The following is a 24731-nucleotide window of genomic DNA, read 5'->3' on the forward strand; positions in this document are numbered from 1 at the left end:
CACTGTATGGAGTCAGTGGAAAGGAGACAATTTAAGAAAAGGAAGAATCTTTAGTTCAGATTGTTTACAAGGAGGGAGTTCCCTGACAGTCCAGTGGTTAAGACTTGGTGCTTTCAATCTCACAAGTCGGGCAGCAAGGTCAAAACATAACAAAATTATACATACATAGGGAGTCTGCTGAGTGTCAGGCATTGGAAACCCAGGCAAACTGCCCTGCCCTCATGGGCCTTACAGTCCTTTGCAAAAGACAGACGTTCAGAAACTTACAGCAAACTAGTCACACTTTTTGTTAAATGCTGCAAAATGTTAGCGGGGAGCTCTGGTCTAGTCCGAAGGAAGAGCTCTCATGATGGGAAGGTTGGCTTCTTTTGGGCAAGAGGTCACTTTTGCACAGGCAGAAGCAGTGAAGTGGAGGCAAAATGGGTAAAAGGAGGAGGGAAACTGTTTCTCACAAATAGAACTTAGGGACCGCGGCTTCCAGTCCCGCTGCCTGGCTGCCTATCTGCTTCACGAAAACCAGGAAAGAGAAAGCGAAGACTAGTGAGTGGTCAATTTATGTAAGCGGGGTGGGGCGGCAGGGAGAAGCAGAAGAGGCTTGAGTCGGCGTCGAGAGAGTTAACCTGGGCCGGCCCGGGACGCAAAGGGTTAAGCAGGGCGGTCCGGAGCCCAGTAGACCCGCCCACCGGTGCGGGGGGGGGCGGAGCCTCGCGGAAGAAGCCCTTGGATTGGCCGCAGGGAAGGCGTTAGGCTAGGACGGTACCAACAGTCGCGAGCCGCGGAGGCGGGGGGGTGGGTGTGGGACCGCCGGCTTAGCGCCGGGAGAGGTGGCCAGGGAATGGCCGGGCCAGGGGTGGGCGGGAGCCGCAGTAGCGGCGGCTGGGGGCGGTGAGCGCGGCGTGGGGCTGCCCCTCCCCGGAGGCGGCGGGGGCGGCCGGGGCCGCGCCGCACCGCACCGCGCGGGCGGCCATGGAGCGAGCCTAGGGCCCTGCAGGTGAGCGGCGTGAGGGCTTAGGAGGGCGCGCGACCCCCGCCCTGGCGGGGCGAGGCGAGGCGGGAAAGTGCGGGCCGGCCGGCGGGCGGGGCGCGGTGCGTGGCGCGCGCCGGGCGGGGGCCGTCTGAGGGCGGGGCGCCTCCCTGAGGGGCTGGGCACCGGTGCCCCGAGCGGTCCCCGAGCGGCGGCTGCCTTAGAGACCGGCCCGGGCCGGGAGCCCCACCTCGTTGGCCCTGAGCGGGCTCCCGCCGGTCGTAAAATTGGCTGAAGGGACGCGACCGAGGCCGCCGCCTCCTCGGCCCGCCTGAGGCGCGGGCCTTACCTGGGGGCGCCTCAGGAAGCCGGGGGTCTGTCGAGTTGACCCACCCTTGCGCCCGGACGCCGTCCCCAGAGCCGACTGGCCCCGGTGCCGCCCTGGTGTCCTGCCGAGCGCCCGTTGCGGCGGCCCGGGGTGGGGGGATCGCGCGCCCGCGGGCCCACCTCGTGGCCGTGAGGCGCGAGTGACCTCCAGGCCCGAGGCGGGAGGCAGGGTAACCGTGCCTTAGGGGTCCGCGGTCCCCTCAGGGTCGTGCACCCCGCGCTCGCAGTAGGGCACAACTTACGGAAACGATACGGTTGTGCAAAGTGGATTGCGCTTGAGATTTCATTTCCGGGTGCTGTGGCCCCCCCAAATTAAAAAAGAACCGAAACGTTGCCGTTGATCAGCGTGAGCAGTTGTCAAGTTGCGTCCTTGATTGTGAGATCTGATAAGAGTTTCATTCTAATCAGGCTTCTGTTACCTGCAGGTCTCCTGGATAGGACGAGAAACGAGAAACGGTAGAGGATGTTGGAGGGAAAGTGGAGGGGACAAGACATGGTTGGTCATTAAGGATTTATTAGCCCTTTAAACGGCCATATCGTCGGTTGGAGGAGTGAGGATTTATAATTCTGGGAAATGAGAAATGCTTGATACAGCAACTTGAGTCTAGGGCCAAGTATCAGTATCATCCCCACCCAGCCGAGATTTGATTTCTCACCTTGAAAAGAAGGAATAGGAATGTGGGATCTTTTAGCTTTCAAATGGCAGGACTTTATGTAGAACTGTAACTATGATTACTGTTTATTAGCAATTGCTGTCCTTGTGTTGTAAGTTAATGTGTAAATTTCATTGGGGTTATTTTAAATTGGGCTGGAGACCTCAGTGTAGTACAGTCCTTGAATTTATGCAGGACTCTTGAGCCAAGCCTTAAAGCACTTCTGCATATATTGTTATTTATCATCAAAACATATCCTTGAGAATCTGAGATACAGATGTTAAAGATGCTAAATTATTTGCCTAGCCTTAAAACCAGTCTAAGTTCGATTTATGTTAAATTAATAACGTTTGAAGTTTGTGAAGATGATGGATTTTGGCCCCTAGAACCTTTCAGTGCAGTCAGTCAGCTGGAGGTCCTTCCACCTTTGAAAGTGCTTGTCAAAAGAGAATTAAGAGGCACAGACAAGCAATTCAGGGTCTCTGCCTCACATTAAAGTGCAATGATAGAAATGAATGGCGGTAAAAGATGATCAGGAAATCTTGGAGCTCACAGCTTTTCTTCAGTTTGACTGATAAAAATGTGACATTGGTTTGTCCTATTTTTCTGGAACTAGTTAGGAAAGTAGCCATAATTTAGTTGAAGAATGAAAACTGGAAAACATGCCCAGGATACTTTGAAATAGGGAACAAACAGATCACTGTTCCTATCATTTACTCCTTTATGTCATAGTTACTTTATGCTGAGTTGATAATTTCTTGACTTTTAGTCCATTCTCTTGATTTCTATTTGTAGACTCCAGTTCTTTCATATAGCGTTAAAGCTTCTGCTTTTTTCCTGAATTTTGAATTTCTAAATGAAATTTTCTGTTTCTTCTGCTCGCAGGGCAGTCTTCAGCTTCCTTCACTTTGTGTGCCCATCATTTTAATGGCGTAAACCCTGAAGCCAGATGCTTCAACTCTTGAATTGATAACTTTTAAAAATAGCAGCCACAGTGGTTGTCTCTTGGCAATTGCTACAATCTCTTTATAGAATTAAGAGGCTGCTCTTTGTATTCTCTGGCCACAGTTGGAAATAGTAAAAAGGAGACTGTCTTTTGAAGCTGATGTCAGGCCACTCTGGGACTAAGTGCCGGGTAGTTTGGAGCAGAGAAGCACGGTTACAGTGTGTTTAGTTGCTAAGTCATGTCTGACTCTTCTGCAACTCCTTGAACTGTAGCTTGCCAGGCTCCTCTGTCCATGGGATTTTCCAGGCAAAAGTACTGGAGTGAGTTGCTGTTTCCTTCTCCAGGGAATCTTCCCGACCCAGAGATTGAACCTTCATCTCCTGCTTTGGTGGGTGGATTCTTTACCACTGAGCCACCTGGGTGGAAGTACAGTTATAATGAGAAACTACAGTTTGGTGTTGTAGTGATAATGATTGATGTGCTTTGTTTTTTTACCTGACAGTGTATAGTGCATAGTAGGTGTAGAGTAAATATTTGGTGGTTGAATGAATGAATGGAAAACAGTATGAGGGAGGAGGACACATCCTTGTGCAGGTATTAAATTGTTCAGTTCCTCTTTACAAGAAAAAAAAAAGCCAAGAAAATTGTTTCGGATTCATGTTGAAAATAGTTCAGTTGAGATGGGTGTCTGTAATGGGTGTTACTTGCTGGAGCTGCCCTAAGATCTGATTGTGTGATTGGGTGGTGGTCTCTCCACCAGCAACCTGAGTGCAGCTTCATAGACTTGCTCCTTCAGCCTGCTCTGACTCAGCTCACCTAGCAGTTGGTCTGGTAGACACTATTTTTGCACTCGTAGAAGAACTTGAGCTCTTGGTGTTGACCATGCCAGTATCCCTGACCCTGACTGTCCATCTTCTGGTCCTTCGTATTGGGGATGGGAGAGGGGATTTATCCTTCCATGAAGTGCTTGTCATCCCACACCTGTAAATCTCTCCCTCTTTTCCTTCCTTAGACTGCCTCTGTAACCCTCAAGGACTGACGAATTCATTGGCACAGACCTTGGGTACTAAACAGAAGACCTTACTTTGCAACTGAAACCAGCTTTTGACCACCTTATAACATCAACATGACTGCTAGAGCCATCTAGGAGAGAATGTAATACAAAGCTCTCACTTGTGATTTTGTTGTTCATATCCAGAATCAGGAGAGGGAAGGCCCAGCTCTGGACATGATCAGTCTGAGGGGTGTATCTGTCATACTAGTATGAGATATGAAATGAAAGCTGATGCAGAAAAGAGACACTGAGCTTTGGCGTGTGTGTTTGGGAGTCTACTTTCTGGCAAGGTAACAACCCTGTGGAGGGGATGGTGTTATTTGGGTACATTTTGAAAGGAAGTCAAGGAATATGAAATTATGAATGTGGAACAGAACCAAGAACAGGGTGAGGCAGTGAAGTCTATCATTTCCATCATTCTTTGCTCTTGAATGCTGACTCTGCTTTATGTATCGATACCAGCGTGGGAATATGATATTACCAGTGTGGGAATAGGATATTGTGTGCAAAAATCCTTTTTTTTTTTATGTTTCATTTGCTTTTTAAACAATGTAGTTTAACCTCTGTTAATTTGAGATTATGGTTACAGACAGTAATCCTGCAGGGCTCGGAGGTGATTGACACATGTAGGTTGTTTGCCCCTTCCGCTTTTTGAATTCTTGAATTTGCTTTCAGAAGTCAGTCTGTCTCTTCTTTCAGAGGTGAAAAAGCAATGCTTTTGCTGCTGTTAGTGTCCCTGCTGCCCTTTTAAAAATTTTTTGCAGCTTCTAATCTTCTGTGGAGGAGCAACCCAGATAACTCTGCTTCCTGAAATTGAATGTAAAACAGCTAAATAAGCTTAGTAGGGTCTACCTGGCTTTTCTTTATTAGTGGATAAATTTTGTGACCATTATTTTGGCTGCCCAAAGACCTTTTGTTCTCTTGTTTCTTATCGTTGGTTTAGATAATGAACTTGCACTCTATACAGGTGCGTTTATGTCCCTGTAGTTCTTTCTATATAAAAAAGGAAGTGATATGGAAATAGCAGTGTTGGTTCTCATTTCAGAAAGTATTGCCAATAACACTTGAAAGCTTGGTTCCAGCCCTGTCATGTATCATTCTTGGACAGTGTCTTGGACCATCTCCAATCTTCCTCTTAGCGTTTCCAAATCATCTTTACTCCCAGTCCCAACCAACACCAGACACCAGCTTGGCAATATCAATGGCCGTGAAAGGTGGAAGCAAGGTATATAGAAGGCAGCAGTCTAAAATTGAGTGTATAGAAAATAAATAAATAAATAAAATTGAGTGTATAAAATTGCTATTAATATTTGATATTTCAACATTTTTACTGTAAGTATATTTGAATTCATTACAGGACTCAGTTTCCCTATATTGGTTAAAAAAAGAGGTCACCTTTAAACCAAAGAGCTGAAGAAATTCTTAAAACCATAAAGGTCTCTACTTTCCTCACTCTTCGTTCCTTTTATTCAGTAAGTGTTTATCTCATGTGTCCTGAACTGTACTAGCTTACTTCTGACTACAAAGAAAGTAAAATATCCCCTGTCCTTGAGGAATTCACAGTAGGGTAGAGCAGACAGGCTACCGAAGAATATATGTGCGTATGTATGTGTGCATATGTATTTATATTCATATATAACAAGGGAGAAGGCAATGGCAACCCACTCCAGTACTCTTGCCTGGAAAATCCCATGGACGGAGGAGCCAGGTGGACTGCAGTCCATGGGGTCGCAGAGAGTCGGACACGACTGTGTGACGTCACTTTCACTTTTCCTTTCATGCATTGGAGAAGGAAATGGCAGCCCACTCCAGTGTTCTTGCCTGGAGAATGTCAGGGACGGCGGAGCCTGGTGGGCTGCCGTCTATGGGGTCGCGCAGAGTCGGACACGACTGAAGCGACTTAGCAGCTGCAGCATAACAAGGGATCATGCTGGGAGCCACTCAGCCATAATTCAGCACAGACCTGCTTGGGGTTCCTATTTCTAAAGTGATCTGTAGCCTGTGAGCTTGACTGACCCTAGAACATAAGGTTAAAATTGTGAGGTGTTACTGTCGAATGAAGTTTACATACTTTTTCATAGATTCAACTTTTTACTGTTGAATGAAGTTTACATACCTTTTCAAGAACAGTAAAGATAGAAAACATGAAATTTGAAGTAAATTTTTTTGTTATTTGAAATTCCGTATTTCTACAGTATATAGGAATCACATTCTATATAGCCTTAAATGATTGTTAGATCTGATAATTGAGCAGTGAAATACCTAGAACTTAGGAAAGTTCATTATACCTGGCTCATTTGAAACAACGCAAATTCTTAAGAATTTCCACAGAGTTTCTAGATGAGTGAACACTGCCTCTGTTGGTTTTTTAGAACAAATCTCACTGCTTCACCTCAGCAGTATGAGCTGAAATTTTTTTCTTTTCACTTTTTAAAGAAAATCATTAGAGGATTCCCCTGGATCAAGATTTAAATGGGACAGGTTGCAGGAATTGAATTTTTTTCAATGAGGGAGGAAACACTCTATTGCCTGTTTCGTTTTTACTCTCACACCCAGGAAGAAAGGCTACCTTATACTTCATTAATGTCTGGTGATCATTTTAGTTCCTTCCTTCACAGGGAACTGTTAGAGATTTTCACATAACACAAGTGTATATATGTGAATAAATATTTAAGTGGAAGTGAAAACTGAGGAATATATAACACTTGAACCGACTTGGACTGTGTAGAAGTTCGATTTTCTGTACTCATAAGTTATTCCAGGGCTTATCTTAAAAGCTTTATTGTTCAGTCTGTCAGTCATGTCCAACTGTAACTCCATGGACTGCAGCTCGCCAGGCTTCCCTGCCTATCACCAACTCCCAGAACGTGCTCAAACTCATGTCCATTGAGTTGGTGATGCTATCTAACCATCTCAACCTCTTCCACCCTCTTCTATTGCCTTTAGTCTTTCCCAGCCTCAGGGTCTTTTCCAATGAGTCAGCTCTTTGCCATCAGTATTGGAGCTTCAGCATCAGTCCTTCCAATGAATGTTCAGGAGTGATTTTCTTTAGGATTGACTGGTTTGATCTCCTTGCTGTCCAAGGGTCTCTCAAGAGTCTTTTCCAGCACCACAGTTCGAAAGCATCAGTTCTTCACTGTTCAGCCTTCTTCATGGTCCAATTCTCACAGCCATACATGACTATAAAAGCCGTAGCTTTGACTGTACAGACCTTTGTCAGCAAAGTGATATCTCTACTTTTTAATGTGCTGTCTAGGTTTGTTGTAGGTTTCCTTCCAAGGAGCAGGTGTCTTTTAATTTCATGGCTGCTCTAGGACATGCAAAGCTGTCACCTTTAAAACACAGATTTAATCTTCCAAACTGAAGAACATTGTGAAGGGCATTCTGTTCAGCCATTTTCGTGAAATAGAAAAAGTTCATGCTTCCCATCTGTTTCACTTACATTGAATGTGGTGTAATTGAACTTTGTAGACAAGAGAAAAACATTGGCCTAAGGTTGGCCAGATTAGTGACAAAACCTCCTAGTTTTCTGCTTCACCTGGCATCCACTCTGATGATACCTACTTGCTTACAGTCTTACCTACTCAAATTTAGGGAAGTCTTTGCTTCAGAAATATAAGGTTACTAGAACTCTTGGTAATGCAACATATGTATTCAGCCCCTGACTGTGTAAACCCAGAAGACAGCATAACCAATGAGGGTTATTTTCTTTGCCATTCTTTCTTCTCAGGAAGTCATCTTTGGGTTTTTGATATGGTAATAATGACCAACAAGCAACTGCTATGAGTTGTCCAGCACTAGTTTTAGCACAATACACCTGGTAGTACCATTCATTTTTAACAATTCTGTGAGTCAGGTAATGGTGTTTGTATTTCATTTTTCATATAAAGAAATGGAGGCCCAGGGAAGTTAGCAGAAAGAAGGTGAATTAAGAACCTGTTTAAGTGAAAAGGAAAGCTATATGTAGATACTGATTAATAATATTGTTTATTGCTAGGTTTTGTTTCAATTGAAGACTCCCAACTGAAGATGAGAAAGAATAATACTATGCTGCTGTAGGCGGTGGTGGCAGCACAGGAGTGGGCTGGTTTTCTGAGGATATAGAGATTTATTTAAGTAGTGAACACTTGATACCACTTAGTATTGGAGGTTTTGACTTCTTAAGCTAGAGGCTCACAATGCTAAGCGGGAAGATTTCTGAATGCCCTTTATTTTACTTGTAAGAATTGTCACTAACCATCAGGAGAGGCTGCATTTATTTCTAGGAGGCAGCTAATAATAATGTAGCAAAGTGCTCTAAGGTCGCTACCAATTGAAAAAAACAAAAGGGCAGTATATCAGTCTCGCCCCAAGGTGGAAATACACTATTTTATTTTGGTACTAAAGGGTTATAATTTTTGCTATTATTTATGCTTTGACTGGGGTTTAGAGGTTAGAATTTATAACCTGGGTGTGTATAGTTCTGTGAGTGTGTGGGGTTAGCCTTAATTGCTCTAAAGTGTATAAATGGACTTTAGTAAATGATCCATTTGAGATGCTGTTTTTTTCTTTTGTTACCTTTAAGAGACTTTATTTATTAATCCAATTTTTATTTGTACTTAAATGGTTAATTAATATATCCCAGATAGTTGATATGGACAGAATAGACATGAAAATGTTAGGCTTACACATTACCCCCAGATATAGTAGCTTAAGACTAAATGATTTATTTCTCATACTTAGCAGATCCACTGGGCCCAGCTGATGGGTTCTTCTACACACATGACATTGGCTGGATTTAGCTGAGACCTCAGCTGGAACTGGGATGCCCTAAGTGGCTTCACTTATGTATCTGGCTCTCAACTGGGGTGGCCAGAATAACTAGGGGCTGACCAGGCCTCTCATCATTCAGTAGTCTAGCCTGAGCCGCTTTACATAGTAGCTTGGTCCCAAATGGAAGCCGCTAGGTCTCTTAAGACACCTAGCACTTGGCCGCTTCCACAGCATTCTGTGATCAAAGCAAGTTACAAAGCCAGTCCATATTCTAAGGAAGGAAAAATAGATTCCACTTCCTGATGGGAAGAATTGTTGGTTTCTGTCTTTGTAGACAGTCATCTGAAAACTATAATTAAATTCAGGTCTTGCCTCTTGTGCTTACCAAACTTTCAGAGGTTTGCTGAAACCGGCAGTGACCAAAGAAGAAGTTTGTGAAATTGTCCTTGTGATTTCCACTCAGGATGAAGGGCAAGGAGATTGTGTGAGTAAATATGATAATATGCTAGTTATATAATAAATCCTACCCCCTTCACCATCTTCTTTGTTAATCGCCCTCTGCGTGAAATGCTCATATTGAATGTTTTCCTTCTGGTACCAGACACTCTCAGAGTGTCTCGCATTCCCTTCGTGTGGTAAGAACTTGATTTGACCATTGAATTGAAAACACAGAAAACAAGTATTACTGAAGCTTTTGTTTTCAGTTGCTTTGAACAGAAGTTGGGATTTCTTCTCTGTGACCTCAGGTAAAGTAGTGTGAGGTCTCTTGATTAAAGGGACATTCAAGATGGCACAGCTACTAATGAGGTTTGGAACCTTGCTGGTGGCTTATAAGCAAGCCACCTTGCTGGTGGCCCCTGGTAAGTTAGTAAGTGTTGGGGCCAGGTCTTTTCATGTTCCTCAGCAGTCACATACATTGAATTTTATCACACAGTGGCTTACAGATATTTGCACCAGTGTGTATTTCTGTATATGCTCCTTCAGACATCAGTCAGATTCTTGAACAGAGGGATCTAGTCTTTATACTATGACTTCACTTTTTTCTGTAAAACCTCTATTTCCTCTCCCTAAGCAATTTACAGTGTAGTCATAAGTTTATCCTTATAAAACACTTACTGTATGTGTAGGAGTGTGTGTGTGTGTGTATGTGTGAAAGAGAGAGAAGAATGACATACCAGCTTCCATATCAAGCCTCATTTCACTGATAGAGCCAAGAGTGAAACCAGGGTTCAATGTGAAGACTTCTTATAAACGTCTCTCTTCCACAACTCCAATGTGGGAATTTATGCCAGCTTTTAGTGTGAAGACCACTATTAGCCCTGCCTTTTTTATATGAAACATTTTTTGTGTTATATTATTACCTTGAGTCTATTTGTTCTTTGAGGTAGGCTCTGTTCCGCATAACAGAAACATTAAAATAAATGACCATTATATAACTGGACAGTGTTACACTGTTGGAGGCATTTATATGAGGTGGTGCAGGCATGAAATAGAGCAGGCAGACTCCTGAGAATGCAAGAGAAGTTTTCATGAATAATTTGAAATATACCCAGTGATCTTGCTTTCATTTCCTTAGTATCTGAAATGGGGGATCCTCTTAGAAACCCAGTTTGCAGAGTATATAGTATGCTGCTGTTTTAAAGAAGATAATACAGTATGGAAGTTCTGTCTTGGGTACCCTCCCCTCTCAAAGAAGCAGGAGAGGAGGGGATTACTGTAAAGAGGAAAGGAGACTACTATCATTGGAGGATGGAATCATTCTATATTGCGTATCTAATACATTTTCCTGGAAAGGAATCTTGCAAACTCACAGGCTTTTTGTAGAAATTCCACTAAAAACTCTATATTGTCAATTTCATGAATATCTTTGTGCTTGCCCTGTAGGCTGAAGGAGTAGCAGCTTTCCAACTAAAGGAAAACCTCTTTCTGAGCTGTCAATATTTACTCAGAAAAAGACTATCCTCTGAAACGACCAGCTAAATTGAGTAGTGTCAGTACAGAAGTATATTGCCTAAAAATGGGTAGCTGATTAAAGATAGCCAAGTTAAGGTGCCAGGTGATACACACTTATTTGGTACCGAATACAGTACCAAAGGAAATTAGCAGAGTTTTGAAATACTTGCAAAGCCTCATTTGCAGTGGTTTGTTCAGTTTACGGGGAAAAGGCATCTGCCCTTACTATGCTGCATGCTGTAGGGAGTGCAAAAGTAGCTACGATCAGTAAGGAGTCAGAATTCTGAGAGGGGAATTAAGAACATTCTACAAGAAGACACTGGATACGGCAGAATGTAGTTAAGTACTGGCCCAAAGATGAGAGAGGTGACTATAGTAAGGAGGGACCAGAAATGGCTTTGAAGATGGTCCTTGAAAGCTAGATCAGGCTTTGAACAGGAGAAGATGGGAAGAAAAGATAAGAGCAAGAGGAATTTTGAGAGCGCTCCAGTGAGCAGTGACCCGTAGGGGACCGTGTTCATGTTCTGTTTTGGCGGAAGCTGACAAGTGAGGAGGGAAGAGAGACAGTGGTGCCTAGCAACATAGGCTGGCCGACGCCATCATCGCTTTGCTGAGGGGTTTATGGAGCTCACAAATGGTGTGTGATTGGAAAAATGATTTTGCTGCATTATCCTGGATTGGAAGACCTGCAGGTCCAATAGGCTGCTCTTTCGGGGATTCAATAAAAGGTGCCCTCACTAAAGGCAGTCAGTGGCTGTGGACGTGCCAGGCAGTTGTTGAGAGGAGACCCAAATTGCAGTCTTACTTGTCCTACCAGGATGTGGTGACTAATCACAAACGCGAAAACTTGTTCAGCCCCTCCTTCAAACCTACCCTCACAACCAATCTGCAGAGGTAAATAGTGAAGTGAGGTTAACAGTTGAACCCTTCAGTCACTTAATAGGAATTTCTTAGTTGAGTGGATGAAGTATTTGCAGCCCTGAACTGATGAGTCCCTTCTTCTGTGGCCCATCAAAAGGTAATGAGATTTCAGAACTTAAAAGCACACAGGCTCAGTTTGTTTTGTCTGAATTTTGGAGCTACTCAAACTTCTCATTGCATTGGTGATTTTTAAAAAAAGCAACAAAAAAACCCCTCACTGTCTTCAACCTTTGTGCTAAATGTTTAGATATGATATGTTTATATAACATGAGGGAGGAATTTCTTCATTCTAAATGAAATGAGCAGCATCATTAGGATCTTGGGTTAACCAGACTTTAGTCCTGAGGAGGGTTTGTAGGACATGAAAGGCTGTTCAGCTGACCCCTTTATGCCAGGGTAGCACCTCAGCTGGAGGGAGTTGCAGCTGGAGGGGCTAAGGAAAAGATTGCCGACACAGTGAGATTTCCACATTACATTTTACCACTGCAGCCAGAGATCTGTACTGTTGAACAAATAACCGAAGAATTTGTGTGGTTTGGGTCATGTTAGGACTAGCAAAAATCTCTGAAATCTGTTCTACTGGCATCGCTGTTATCAGTAATCATAGGGAACTATTTTACTGAGTTTTACACCAAATTTGATATCATCACAATTACATTTTGGATACACTTGATTTGCCTGTGTTTCAGCTAATAGTGTTATGTACTCCCTGGGAGATGATGATGCAACGGAACAGGTGGCTGGAGATAATTAGAATTTGAATTCGACTCTCACTTTGCCCTCTTCCTGAAAATGAAATGGGAGTGGTTAATCACCAAGAATAAACTGTGTGTCAGCAAGCTCTCAGCAAGGCGCTGCCCTTAGAACACACTGCTGCTCTAGTATACTGTTTGGGGATGTGTTTCCAGCTGTTAATAGGGGAGCAGTCTCCGGTTTGACTGGGAGTGGCTCAGCCTGAATTGTTTGCCCCATCTTTTGTATTGGTTTTATTTCTTCACTTAATAGTTTGAGTTGTTAAATGGATTGGAGAGTGAAGCAACACCCTGTTGTCTTCTTGTCATCTTTGCCTTAGCCCAGCACAGTGCTGCCTGCGGGCATATAGCAGAGCAAGCTTGTGCATGTTTTTAAACGGCCCTCTGGAGTGGAAAGCAGTCTGTCAGCATGCAAATAAGATTGAACTTTATGTTCTTGACACCTTGGCAAAAAATCTTGTATTTGGAATCTTTTCAGCTTGAGAACTGACCAGTGTGGTGGGCCCCACACAGGAAGCACTGCTTTAGGTCTATAGCATGAGTATCTTTGTTATGTGCCTGACCAGTCCAGATTTAGCCATGTTGCTATAGTACCAGGTTTCATTAATTTTCTGGTCATGTTCTTCTAGTAGCCAGATGGTATAGGGATATGTTTTTCCATTGCTTAATTTATCCAGATTTGATTATCTGTATTTTACAGGGTTTTTAATTTTGAAAAATAATTAGTAGAAGACTGATAAGTAGAGATACATGCCTGGGTGTTGTATTTCAGTATGTGAGCAGCAGATATGACATGTTTAGGCTTGCTGGGTATTTGAATTCAGAGAGGGAGTTATTACTCTCCTCTGTACCCTCTTTGGCATTTTCGAAGAGTTCTTGTCTGACAATATGTCATAATTGTATTTGGAGATAATAACTGGGAAGTTACCAAATACCGGTGGTTTTGGATAATCAAAAATCATTTATGGGTTTTGAAAGATAAATGAAAGTTAAGGAGTTATGCATATCTTAGTGTTTAACTTTTTTGTGCTTTTTCTCATTGTTTTGGTTTCTAAGAATTGGTGACCATCCAGATGGCTCTGGAATGGCTCTGCACCCTATTAAAACAGGAGTATTTGCTTTTAAATTTTCAGTGTACCTAGTTCTTAATTGTTACATCCTTCCTTGGACCAGTTCATTCAAAATTATTGGGTCTTCTCAGACATAGGATTAGTCCAACTAAAAGGGTGAGCAATCTTTGAGGCTTGCAAAAGATTTAGGGGTGGAAGGACAGAATTTCTGAATGAACTGTGCTTTATACTTGGGCTTGCAGGAATTGTGGGAGGCGCCTCAGTGAAGAGATGGACCAGTGTGTATAATCATGGAGTCTCCTTGCTGACCATCATCACCACCTGCTCTCCTTGATAAGTGAGAGTAGTCGGGGAGAAGGAAAAGAGGTCAACATGAAGCTAAAGCAGCGAGTCGTGCTGTTAGCAATTCTCCTTGTCATCTTTATCTTCACCAAAGTTTTCCTGATTGACAACTTAGATACATCAGCTGCCAACCGGGAGGACCAGAGGGCCTTTCACCGAATGATGGCGGGCTTGCGGGTGGAGCTGGTGCCCAAGCTGGACCACACCTTGCAGTCTCCCTGGGAGATTGCAGCCCAGTGGGTGGTTCCCCGGGAAGTGTACCCTGAAGAGACCCCAGAACTGGGAGCAATCTTGCATGCCATGGCCACCAAGAAAATCATTAAAGCTGATGTGGGCTATAAAGGGACACAACTGAAAGCCTTACTGATACTTGAAGGAGGACAGAAAGTTGTCTTCAAACCTAAGCGGTAAGTTTTCACCTTGGAAGTTATCTGTGCTGTTTGGTTCTCACCTGGAATTTGTTTGAGTGCTCATCCCCCCCTCCTACTATTCTCTTCAGTGAAATGGGAGGGAGAGATGCGAAGGTCTCTGAAGTCTTCTCTAGCTCTTAATGCTCCATGATCCTTTGAGTAAGGGAAACTTGCAGGATATGTTTTGGTACTATATTAGATTGAACACTTTACAGTGAGAGCTCTCCTTGACTTCTAAATTTACCAAGTACTACATGCCAGATGTTAGAGACACAAAATGAATTGGTTGGGAAATAAGCAACTTGTCAACGTAAGTGTACATTTAAAGACCAGATAACCATGTGTCAGAAATGCTGTGGAGTAGGAGCTACCCAGGGTTGGAGTGAATTTTGGATGGGTAACGTAAGTCCTTTTTAGTGCTAAAGCTATGATTCTTTCACTTGTGCTTTGGTTTTGTTTTAATTAATAGGCTTTATTTTATTTTACTTTATTTTAGTAATTTTAGGTTTGCAGAAAAATCGAGGGGGAAGTATAGAGCATTCCTATCTGCCCTTCCTCCTCCTCCCCATTCTCTCCTATAATTAACATCTTCCATCAAATTAGTACCTTTGTTACAGTTGATGAACCAACATTAATTTATTAACTAAAGTCCATAGTTTATGTTAAAGTTCACTCTTTGTGCTGTATATTCTGTGAGTTTTAATAAACTTATAATGACAAATATTCACCATTACGCCATCATAAAGGACAGCTTCCCTGACCTCAGAGTCCCCTGTGTTCTAGCTATTCATTCTTCTCTTCCTCCCCCTGAATCCCTGGCAACCACTAATCTCTTTAGTGTCTCCATAGTTTTGCCTTTTCCAGAATGTCATATAGCTGGAGTGATACCTTTTGTAACCTTTTCAGATTGGCTTCTCACCATGTTTTTTAAGGTTCCTCTGTGTCTTTTTGTGGCTTGATGGCTTTTTTTTTTCCTGAATAATATTCCATTGTGTAGATGTACCACAGTTTGTTTATTCATTCACCTACTGAAAGTTATCTTGGTTGCTTCCAAGTTTCGGCAGTTGTGAATAAAGCTTCTGTAAACATTCATGTGCGGGGTTTTGTGTAGATATAAGTTTTTAGCTCATTTGGGTAAATACCAAGGAGCATAGTTGCTGGACTATATAGTATGTTTAATTTTGTAATAAACTACCAATCTGTCTTCCAAAGTGGTTGTTTCATTTACATTCCCATCAGCTATGAGTGAGAGTTCTTGTTATTCCACATCCTCATTAACATTTGGTGTTGTCTGTGTTTAGGATTTTGGTCATTCTAATGTGTGTGTAGTAATACCTCGTTTCTTTTGCCTGTTTTAAGCAGGGAACTGAGCCTCAGTCCAATTTGAACTGGAGAAAGAGCTAGTTCATATACTATTAAAACAGTGATCCCTTTGGACTTCTCTAAGGATCTACAGAGAGGATTTATGTGGCAGTTCTATAGTATAATTATTTTTTAAGTTTTCTGTGTGTATGTGAATTTGAAGTAGGTTAACATGATGGTAATCTATATTCTTTTGACAGGAATTAGTTACCAGTACATTTTCTCAAAATTTGTAAGGTCTGAAGTTATCTGTGGGCTAAACATTTTTTTCATTCCTCAGTGCAGCTTTGGAGAGAATTATAACACATAATTTGGGGTCTCTTGCTGGAGTGGGAGAAGAAACATGGGGTGATGACATGCAAAAACTGTGACCAGAGTAGTTGGCTTAGGTCTCTTCATGAGCCAAATATCAGTAGATAATAGACAGCCAGAGAGCTAGTATATTGGGATTCCAGAAATGGAAGGGATCTACATTTGCCTGGGACTGGGAGGTATGGTGTGTGGAAGATGTGGAAATTAGGTAATGTGGAAAAAGCATGGTTATGTGGACCGTGAATCTAATTTCTGTTGCATGCACACCGTTTGCCAGGTGTTACACTGAGGACTTTTGTATGTTAATGCTTCTAACCTTCATCACAACTGTGGACAGTTACGGTGCTTATTTCCAGACCCAGAAACTGAGACATAGGAAGAGTAAATTGACAGGGCCACCCTGCAGTGACACGGAGCTGGCGTTTGGATCTGCCAGGGTGAGAGCAGCTGGGGTCCTGCCTCACATACGCGAGCCTCTCACATTTGTTTGTCGTCCTGTAAGAGAGATGACATGGATCATCCGTTTTCGAAAATTTGCTAGTTTCCTTTTGAAATGTGATCCTTGACCTCTTGATTCGTAGCCTGAGCAATCAGCAGCATAAGCAGACTGATGGAAAGAAAGCAAACTAAAAACAAGAATTAAGTTTGTGTAAAAAGAGATGAATTGCAGGCAGTTTGTGTTTAAATAAAAGGATATCCTCTTCACACCCACGGTTTATACACTGGTAAATTAAAGGTGAGATGGGACAGCAGGAAGTGTTAGAAAGGAGATATTACTGACAGTGTGCAATGTTAGTGTTAGTTCAGGCGCTTTGCAGATAGGTCTGCAGTGTTCACACAAGATATAATATAAATGGAGGGTGGAAGAGGCCAGACTAGTGAGAAGGGGAAGTGGCAGCAGATAAATGCATAAGCTAACGTTAGTCACTGATGCTTCATCTCCTATCTCTTACTACCACTGCAGCCTTCCCATTACTTTCCTCTTCCAGACCATCCTGAAAACTACTTCATTCTTCTCCCAAATACCCATATTATCACTGTGCTCCCCAGCTTTAAAACTTCCAGGGATTCCCGTTACTCACCAGATGAAACCCAGCCTCCACAGCCTAATGGCCAAGCCTCCAACAGCCTGGTCCTCCTCTCTCCACCCAGTTCTTTTTTCTTGTCAAGGCAGCCCCTTCGTCTCCCATCATCTCCCAAATAGCGCTTGTCTATGCTCGGCTCCAGGGTTGTTCCTCCCCTACTCCCTGCAAGCTGTTGAGGCCCCTCCAGTGGGTGGTAGCACCCTAGTCACTGCACACACTGACCTGGGCTGATTATACCTGGCACTCTCGCAGGCTGGGGAAAGTGGGTGCACATAGAAGTGCTTGTAGAAATTGACTGCAGTCGGAAAACACCCAGCAAATTGCTATTCTGACCCCAGGGGCCTCTGAGACTATTTAGTCCTAGTGTAAGTGCAAGTTAATGTCCTTGTTCACATTCTGATGTCCTTCACCAGGAGGATAGGAGTGATTTATCGGCAGTTACTGTATGAATTTCGTTGTTCTGTCAGTGACTTAAGATGGATCGCTCTGTTGAGAAGAGGATCTAAGTCCTTCCTGCTGAGTTGAGACATGCACCTTTCTTTAACAGCCACTTGTGGTTCAGCATTTCTGAAGCCTGGTTGTCCATGTCCTCCTGTCAGAGATGGAAGATTTGTATAGTGTATGAAATATACAGGAATACAGTCATGCCTTTATTTGCACATTTTGCCTTACATTATTATAAAAGTAATTTTGTTTTAATGTAGCTGTATCTCTTCTGGAAGTACATTGGTTTTCATAGGCAAAAACTGCAGTTATTGGGACAAGAACAAGCTGTCAAGGGCCCAGAGCTTGGGAGAGGTGAAGGATCATGGGAAGTGCTGAGAGGGCCCGTGGTGATCAACTAGTCTTAAGTAGTTTTACTTCTGCGGAAAGTGAGATCCAGGGTTCTGACTTCCATGTTTCACAAAAACCAAAACATGAACTAAGGATTCAGACCTTTGGACTCCAGTGCAGTTCTTTCATTTTGATTCCTCTTCCTTTCCCATTTCCTTCCCTTCCTGTTTCTCCAGCCCACTCCCAAAGTTTCTGAATTTTTCTAGGGTTTTACATTTCACTCTGTGCAGCCTTTCCATGTTCTGGAAAGTTCTCTAACATTTCACTGAAAGGAGTGGACTGCGTATCACCACAATCTTCTGTGGCTCCGCTGGAGTCCTGAGAAATAAAGTATTCCAGGCCTGTCACCTGCAGCTGTAGTGGAGAGATAAATGCTTGAATAGTGTCAGCTTTTGCTGCAGTCCTATTTAAAAACTGAGACTTTTAATTTGGAGGTAGCAGCTGTAATCCTAGGCAGCCTAAATGATGCTTTGACACCAGAGACAAAAAAATTCATATGAGTATATTGACCAGGCTAAGGAGAAACTGGTGTCCAACCAGGTGTTGAGGCGCATCTCTCTCCTAACATAAATGTTTCATTGCTTTGACTTGAAAATGTGTTTTATGAACATGGTTTCAATTTATATTCTGTGGTCATTTATGTTGAAGGTCACTGCCTTGTATAGTGCTGTTTCTCACTTCCCCATGGCCTTTTCAGCATTGGAGATCCAAGTGACCTTAGTGAAGTGGCTCCTCTTCACATCATTCTCAACTTATTTCTGTCTTGTAATGCCTACTAGGTCTCCTTTTGATTCAGGAAATGCAAGTGAACAGTAGAAGTCATAGGTGAATTGTGTTCAGTTCTTCCCATTAACAAGTTTAAGTTGTTTCTTTTTATAAAATTAATAGAAAGAAATATGCCAGTTTTCATTATTGTTCATTTATGTCATGCATGTGATATAAAATCATCAGAATGGAGTTTGAGATCAAAGACATCTTCGTTGTTGTTGTTTAGTCACTAAATTGTGTCTGACTCTTTGCAACCCCATGGACTATAGTGCACCAGGCTCCCCTGCTCTTCACCATCTCCTGGAGTTTGCTTAAATTCATGCCCATTAAGTCGGTGATGCTATCCAACCATCTCATTCTCTGTCGCCCCCTTCTCCTCCTGCCCTTAATCTTTCCCAGCATCAGGGTCTTTTCCAATGAGTCAGCTCTTCACAAAGACATCTTAGAACTTGCTTTTTGATCCAGCCCCTAATATTATAGATAAGAAATCTAAGATCCAGAGAAAAGAAGGGTTTTACTCAAGGTTATCCAGGCAGGTAATGACAGAGCTTTACCTAACTCTCACTGCAGTATTCCTTTCACTGCATCATCATAAACTTAGAAAGAGAATAGTTATTCAGATAACTTTAAAAAATTTTTCCTTTTTCTATTTATTTAACAAAACCTGAAGCATATCAGGACCATTATTTTCCCCAAGAAATTTAAACTTCTCTAATAAGCCTTACCATAGCCATTCTGGTAAGCAAACCTTTTAATTACATATTTGTCTTCATTATTTCAGTTTAGTCTAATAGACATTTCAATAGACATTTATTAAGCACCAACTATAGACTTAGCACTGTGCTAAGGATACAAACAGTTCAGAAAAGTGCCTTATAGTTTTACTTAAGCTACGTTGAAAGTCTTTAGGAGGGGTAGAAATAACATCTGTGTTTTATTCATAGAATGATTGCAGAGGTAGATGTATAATTCTAGTTTTCTTCTCCACTTCATCTTCACATCATCTACTAGTGATCCATGCTAACCCATGACTGTTCTCAGGGTTGGCAGAGAAGGTTACTAGAGTGAAATCAGGCTTGCAGAGTTTCTGTTCTGCCTCTGGTACTGTCACCTCTGGTACTGATGTAATTCATGTCTGCATCTGTCCCATTCACTCTGCAGGTATAACCGGGACTATGTGGTAGAAGGGGAGCCATATGCTGGTTATGATAGACACAATGCAGAGGTAGCAGCCTTTCATTTGGACAGGTATGTGTAATCACAGTGGGTTCCATTCGTTTTCTTTCCTTTTAAAAATATCTTGGAGAGGACTTATGGACTCCTTTCAAAGGAGTGTAGTTTTAAAAAAAAAGTCTAATAACTTTGACTTGTTAACTTACTTTAGATAACTGATTCCTTCTACTAAATTTGTATGAGTGCCTCATTATTTGGGTAAATAAAATGGCAAGAAGAAAACCAAAGTTTGACTTCAAATCTCTAAATTGAACTGGTCATTATTTGGGCCTGGCAGTCCTGGTTTTTGCTTTGTTTTGATTTTGTTTTTAAGTAATACTCATTTATCCTCATATGCTGGAAACATAACATGACATATATGTAAATATTATTTTCTTTCATACAAAATAGGCACAGCTTTAATAACCAGGATAAATGTGAATTGTAAATGTGTAAGTTAATGAGGAAAACTAATACTTTTTAAGCCAGTCATTAGTCAGGATTCTTGTAACTGAATTGTCTAGTGTCCCAGTTGCTCCTTTTGATCAGCTCTTTAATCAGCGCATGTTGATAGACTTTAAAAGAAACTATTCACTATATTTTTTTAAATGAATCTGTAAGGAAACTAGAAGAAAATAAAGATGAATTTTTGTCTTTTTTCAGGATTAGGAATGATTTTCTAGGTATAAAAGCAATAATTTAAAAATCACAAAGAGGGACTTTCCTTGTGGTCCAGTGGTTGACTCTGTGCTTCCATTGCAGGAGAGCATGGGTTTGATCCCTGTTCGGGGAACTAGGATCCCGCATACTGCAGCCAATAAATAAATTTTCTAAAACTCAATGGATTCAACTAAAAAAAAAAATTAACTCGTATGTCAAAAAATGTAAAAATTTAAAAGCAAACTAACTTGGGAGGAAAATACCTGAATCTAATATATAATCTAAGCATTAATAGCCTTAATATGTAAGTTTATAAAATCTTATACATACTCTAAAACACTAGTAGAAAATGGACTAAGAACAAAGTTGGCTGAATAGAAACTATTGATTGCTGATAAATACAACAGAGGGAGTTCATCTTCACCAGTAATAAAAAAAAAAATCCAGATAATTCCCTGGTTGTCCATCGGTTAGGACACTACTCTTTTGCAAGGCTCAGGTTCAGTCCTGGTTGGGAAACTGAGATTCCACAAGCCACACAATGCGACCAAAAAAAAAATCCAGTGAAATAATGGGATACTGTTTTCTCCTACTGAAAGTGACAAAGATTAGAAAGAAGACAGTACTTTATTGGCAGGAATAGATTGGCATCTATATGCTGCTTGTGTCATTGTTAATTGGTTCCATCTTTAAGAACTCTGGCACCGTGTATCCAGAATCTTCCTGTTCATACCCTTTGAATGAATAGCTACCTTTTTATGCAAACATCTAAGACATTTCTCAGAAGATATTTCTAAAAAGTACTCTAGAGAATCAGACATTCAAAGATACATATAGCAAGATCTTAGCTAGTAGCATTTTCAGTACTGAAAATCTGAAAGCAACCTAAACATCTAATGACAGGGAACATTAAATGAATGTTCATTCATAATACCATGAATTTTCACTGTCCCTATTAAGACCTAGTGGGAAAGAGTTGTATAAATCCTACTTATCACTTAACTGCACATTAGAATCAGTCTTTGTAAGACCTTATTTGTTTCCTTATTTTCTTCATCCCTAATCCCTTTCCTATTTCTCTGTTGATGGACACAAGCAGTGCCTGAAGATCTTTTTCCTATGACCATACCAATATTTCATATTACCCAACATACTAATTTTTGTTAATCTGATATATGTATAGTGGTATCTCATTGTTCCTTTATATTCCGCCAGTTATTGGCAGAGATACCTCCTCATCTTTTCACAGCGCAGCACCTATTTGTTAACTTGGAGTGAAGTAGTCTTTGTACAGAAATTATTACTTTGGATATTAATTAAATAATGTTTCAATTTATGACCTGTGCTTTGGGGTCTTGTATTTAAAAGCCCTTCCCTCCCTCTGAAAGCTGTTCTCTGACCAGACCCTATCCCTTTTGTTAACTGCCCCGGCCAGGCTCAGGTGCCACTGAATATGGCTTCCCAGCATTAAATGGATGCTCTTCTTTGGTCTGACAGTGGTCAGTGGGGAGAAAAGATACTTCCCCACTTTCTTTCCCACCCTGTGCTCCTTACACTTTTTTGCTCTGAGTTGCTCTTTCTCCATTACATTAGGATTTAACCCCCTCCTCTGACCTCAGAAGGTTCTCTCAATTTTTATGTTATTTCGATAGATCTGTTGATCTCCTTGCTTTTGTAGCTTTTTTAAGAATGAGTTTAGGATAGAGAGTCAGTCAGCAGCCCTGAACAATGGATTATTTATTGCACAGTCATTTGTAATTGTAGAAACCTTAAGGTAACTTTCTAAGAGAGTCAGAAAAGGCTCATGATGCAATGATGAGTGAAAAGCAGGAGGCAAAATTGCATATAGTATAATTTCAGTTATGTATATACACACAAGAGTGAGTATGTGTCTATATATACATGTCTGAAAAATATGGTCGAATGCCAAATTGTCACTAGTTATTTCTGGATTGTGGAATTATGGATGATTTAAATTTTCTTCCATAAATTTTCTGTGTATTCTGAATTCTGCCCCTCCAACTTTTCTTCAGGGAGTGTGTATTTTTTTTAGCAAGAAAATTTCCTTTTTTAAAAAAATGATGGTGCTTGACCATAAGGCTGCACTTTGAGACTATTAGAAGTATCTTAAAATGTATCTGTATTTAAGTTGTCCTATGAGTTTATCCTTTTAGGTTAATTTATATAGTTTTTTTTAATCAGTATTCTGTTTTATGCAAAGATTTGAAACCGTGTGTGGGTTTAGGCCCAATCTTTTTTTAATGCTTTGTTAAATTTACTTTAAAATCTTATTATGAAAAATTTCTAACAAACATAGAGAGAACATTATAATGAACCCATAGACCCACTCCCTAGGTTTAACAGTTGCTCACATTTTGCCAAATTTATCTTCAATCAGTTACATCTCGATATTAAATTCATAAATATATGTACCTCTGAAAAATATTTACCAGCAATCAACAGTATCTTTTGGAGAAGGGCATGGCAACCCACTCTAGTATTCTTGCCTGGAGAATCCCCATGGACAGAGAAGCCTGCTGGGCTACAGTCCGTGGGGTCGCAGAGAGTCAGACATGACTGAGCGACTAACACACACAACAGTACCTTTACACACCTAACATGATTAACTGTGGTTTTTAAAATTTCTGTTTAAAGAATTCCCTAGTCAAGGAACTAAGATCCTATAAGCTGCTCAATTCGCCCAAAAAAACCCCCTACTGTTTAAAATACATCACCATAGATATACAGCAAGCAACAAAGATTTACTGTACAGCACAGGGAACTATAGTCAATATCTTGTAATAACCTATAATGAAAAATAATATGAAATATAATATATGCGTATTCTGGTTTAGTCACTAAGTAGTGTCCGACTCTTGCAACCCCATGGACTATAACCTGCCAGGCTCCTCTGTCCATGGGATTTCTCAGGCAAGAATTCTAGAGTGGGTTGCCATTTCCATCTCCAAATATATGCATATATGTATAACTAAATCACCTTGCTGTGCATCTGAAACTTTGTAAGTCAAATATACTTCAATAAAATATATATATATTTTAAAATTTTTAATAAATAAAAATAAATATATCCCCAAAGATTTTTCTCTTCTGTTCAACCTTCCAAACCAGGATTCTAGGTTTCCGCCGAGCTCCCTTGGTGGTTGGCAGATTTGTTAATCTGCGGACTGAGATCAAGCCTGTTGCCACGGAGCAGCTCTTGAGCACCTTCCTAACCGTAGGTAAGAAGGTTATAGAGGACGTTTAGATAAGGCAATAGTTAATAAATCATCGTAGAGCAAGCTTGTTCATGACTTTTAGAAATCGAAGAACTCAAGGGAATGCAAAAGCAAAGCAGGCAACTTGTTCTCAGGTTACTGGGGGAAATAGATCTAAAGGTAGATGGCAGGAAATTGAAAGTTTTCCCTAATGTGCACTTTGTGTATGAAGTGGGAGGTGAGATCGTTTATGCTAGTGTAGTTAGGGAATAATTTCATTTCCTTCTGCTTGATCTTAAATCTCAAAATCAAATTTTGGCCTAAATCAATTATTGTCTGTATATCATTGCCTTGATGGTTTCTTTCATACCCCTGTACTTTCCTGGAAACTGTGTCCTGTTTCCTGAAAATTGAGCAAACCTTAAGGCAGCTCTGTGAAAGGGTCAGAAATGCCCTTGTAGGGCTGTACTTGGGCCTGGAAGATCACCACTGCCGCCTCCTACTCTGCGAAGGTCAGCCTGTAGCTCATGGTGTGTGGAACTGACTGCCACCCTTCTGGCCTCTGTTCTCCACCGTCACGCTCTGAGTTGAGGGGTCTGCGTAGAACTCTCACTCCTGTTCTCCTTGCAGACACAGTGAGGATAGGAGGAATTCAAAGGTGCTGTGGGCTCCTGTCTGAGCCTCCTCATGGTGACACTTTCAATAACACAGTGCTCTGCATTGATATGACTGTTGAAATAGACATTGCAAGATGAACTTCACCTTGCTTTGCTAGAGTGAATGTATTTACATTTATAATGAGATGAAACTGAATATTTAAAGTACTTGTGACAGAGTCATCGTTCAGAATTTACACTTACAGGCTACGGCTCTGCCGTTCTTAGAAATAATCAGAAGCATACAGTGTCACTGATTTGTTTCATGTATTTTCTAATCACTTTTGCTTGTCCAATTTTATGCTCAGGCAAACATGCATTCCCAATGGGTGAGAGGAGGTCAAGAATAGGCCCACTATCTAGAGACTAATGGAGCTTAATTCTCCTATACTGACTGTGCAAGGTGTGGGGAGAAGGGAGAGG

General features: G+C 41.5%; 1 protein-coding gene across 5 annotated transcripts in view; it reads left to right on the top strand.

Moving 5' to 3' along the window:
• Nucleotides 1-857: 857 nt before the first annotated feature.
• FAM20B (FAM20B glycosaminoglycan xylosylkinase) overlaps nucleotides 858-24731 on the top strand; it is a 43590-nt gene continuing 19716 nt past the window's right edge. The window contains exons 1-6 of one of the 5 annotated variants that reach the window (XM_065936123.1): nucleotides 858-991; nucleotides 3963-4294; nucleotides 9153-9240; nucleotides 13695-14201; nucleotides 19727-19813; nucleotides 23567-23676. In XM_065936123.1, the coding sequence (XP_065792195.1) occupies nucleotides 13825-14201; nucleotides 19727-19813; nucleotides 23567-23676 (574 nt within the window). In that variant the 5' untranslated portion in view covers nucleotides 858-991; nucleotides 3963-4294; nucleotides 9153-9240; nucleotides 13695-13824. Of the gene's footprint in view, nucleotides 992-1790; nucleotides 1848-3962; nucleotides 4295-9152; nucleotides 9241-13694; nucleotides 14202-19726; nucleotides 19814-23566; nucleotides 23677-24731 lie in introns of those variants that run through there. The other 4 variants (XM_065936125.1, XM_065936124.1, XM_065936126.1 and 1 more) reach the window with 4 other exon arrangements.

This window comes from Muntiacus reevesi, chromosome 5 (assembly GCF_963930625.1).
Source record: "Muntiacus reevesi chromosome 5, mMunRee1.1, whole genome shotgun sequence".
Lineage (NCBI taxonomy): Eukaryota > Metazoa > Chordata > Mammalia > Artiodactyla > Cervidae > Muntiacus > Muntiacus reevesi.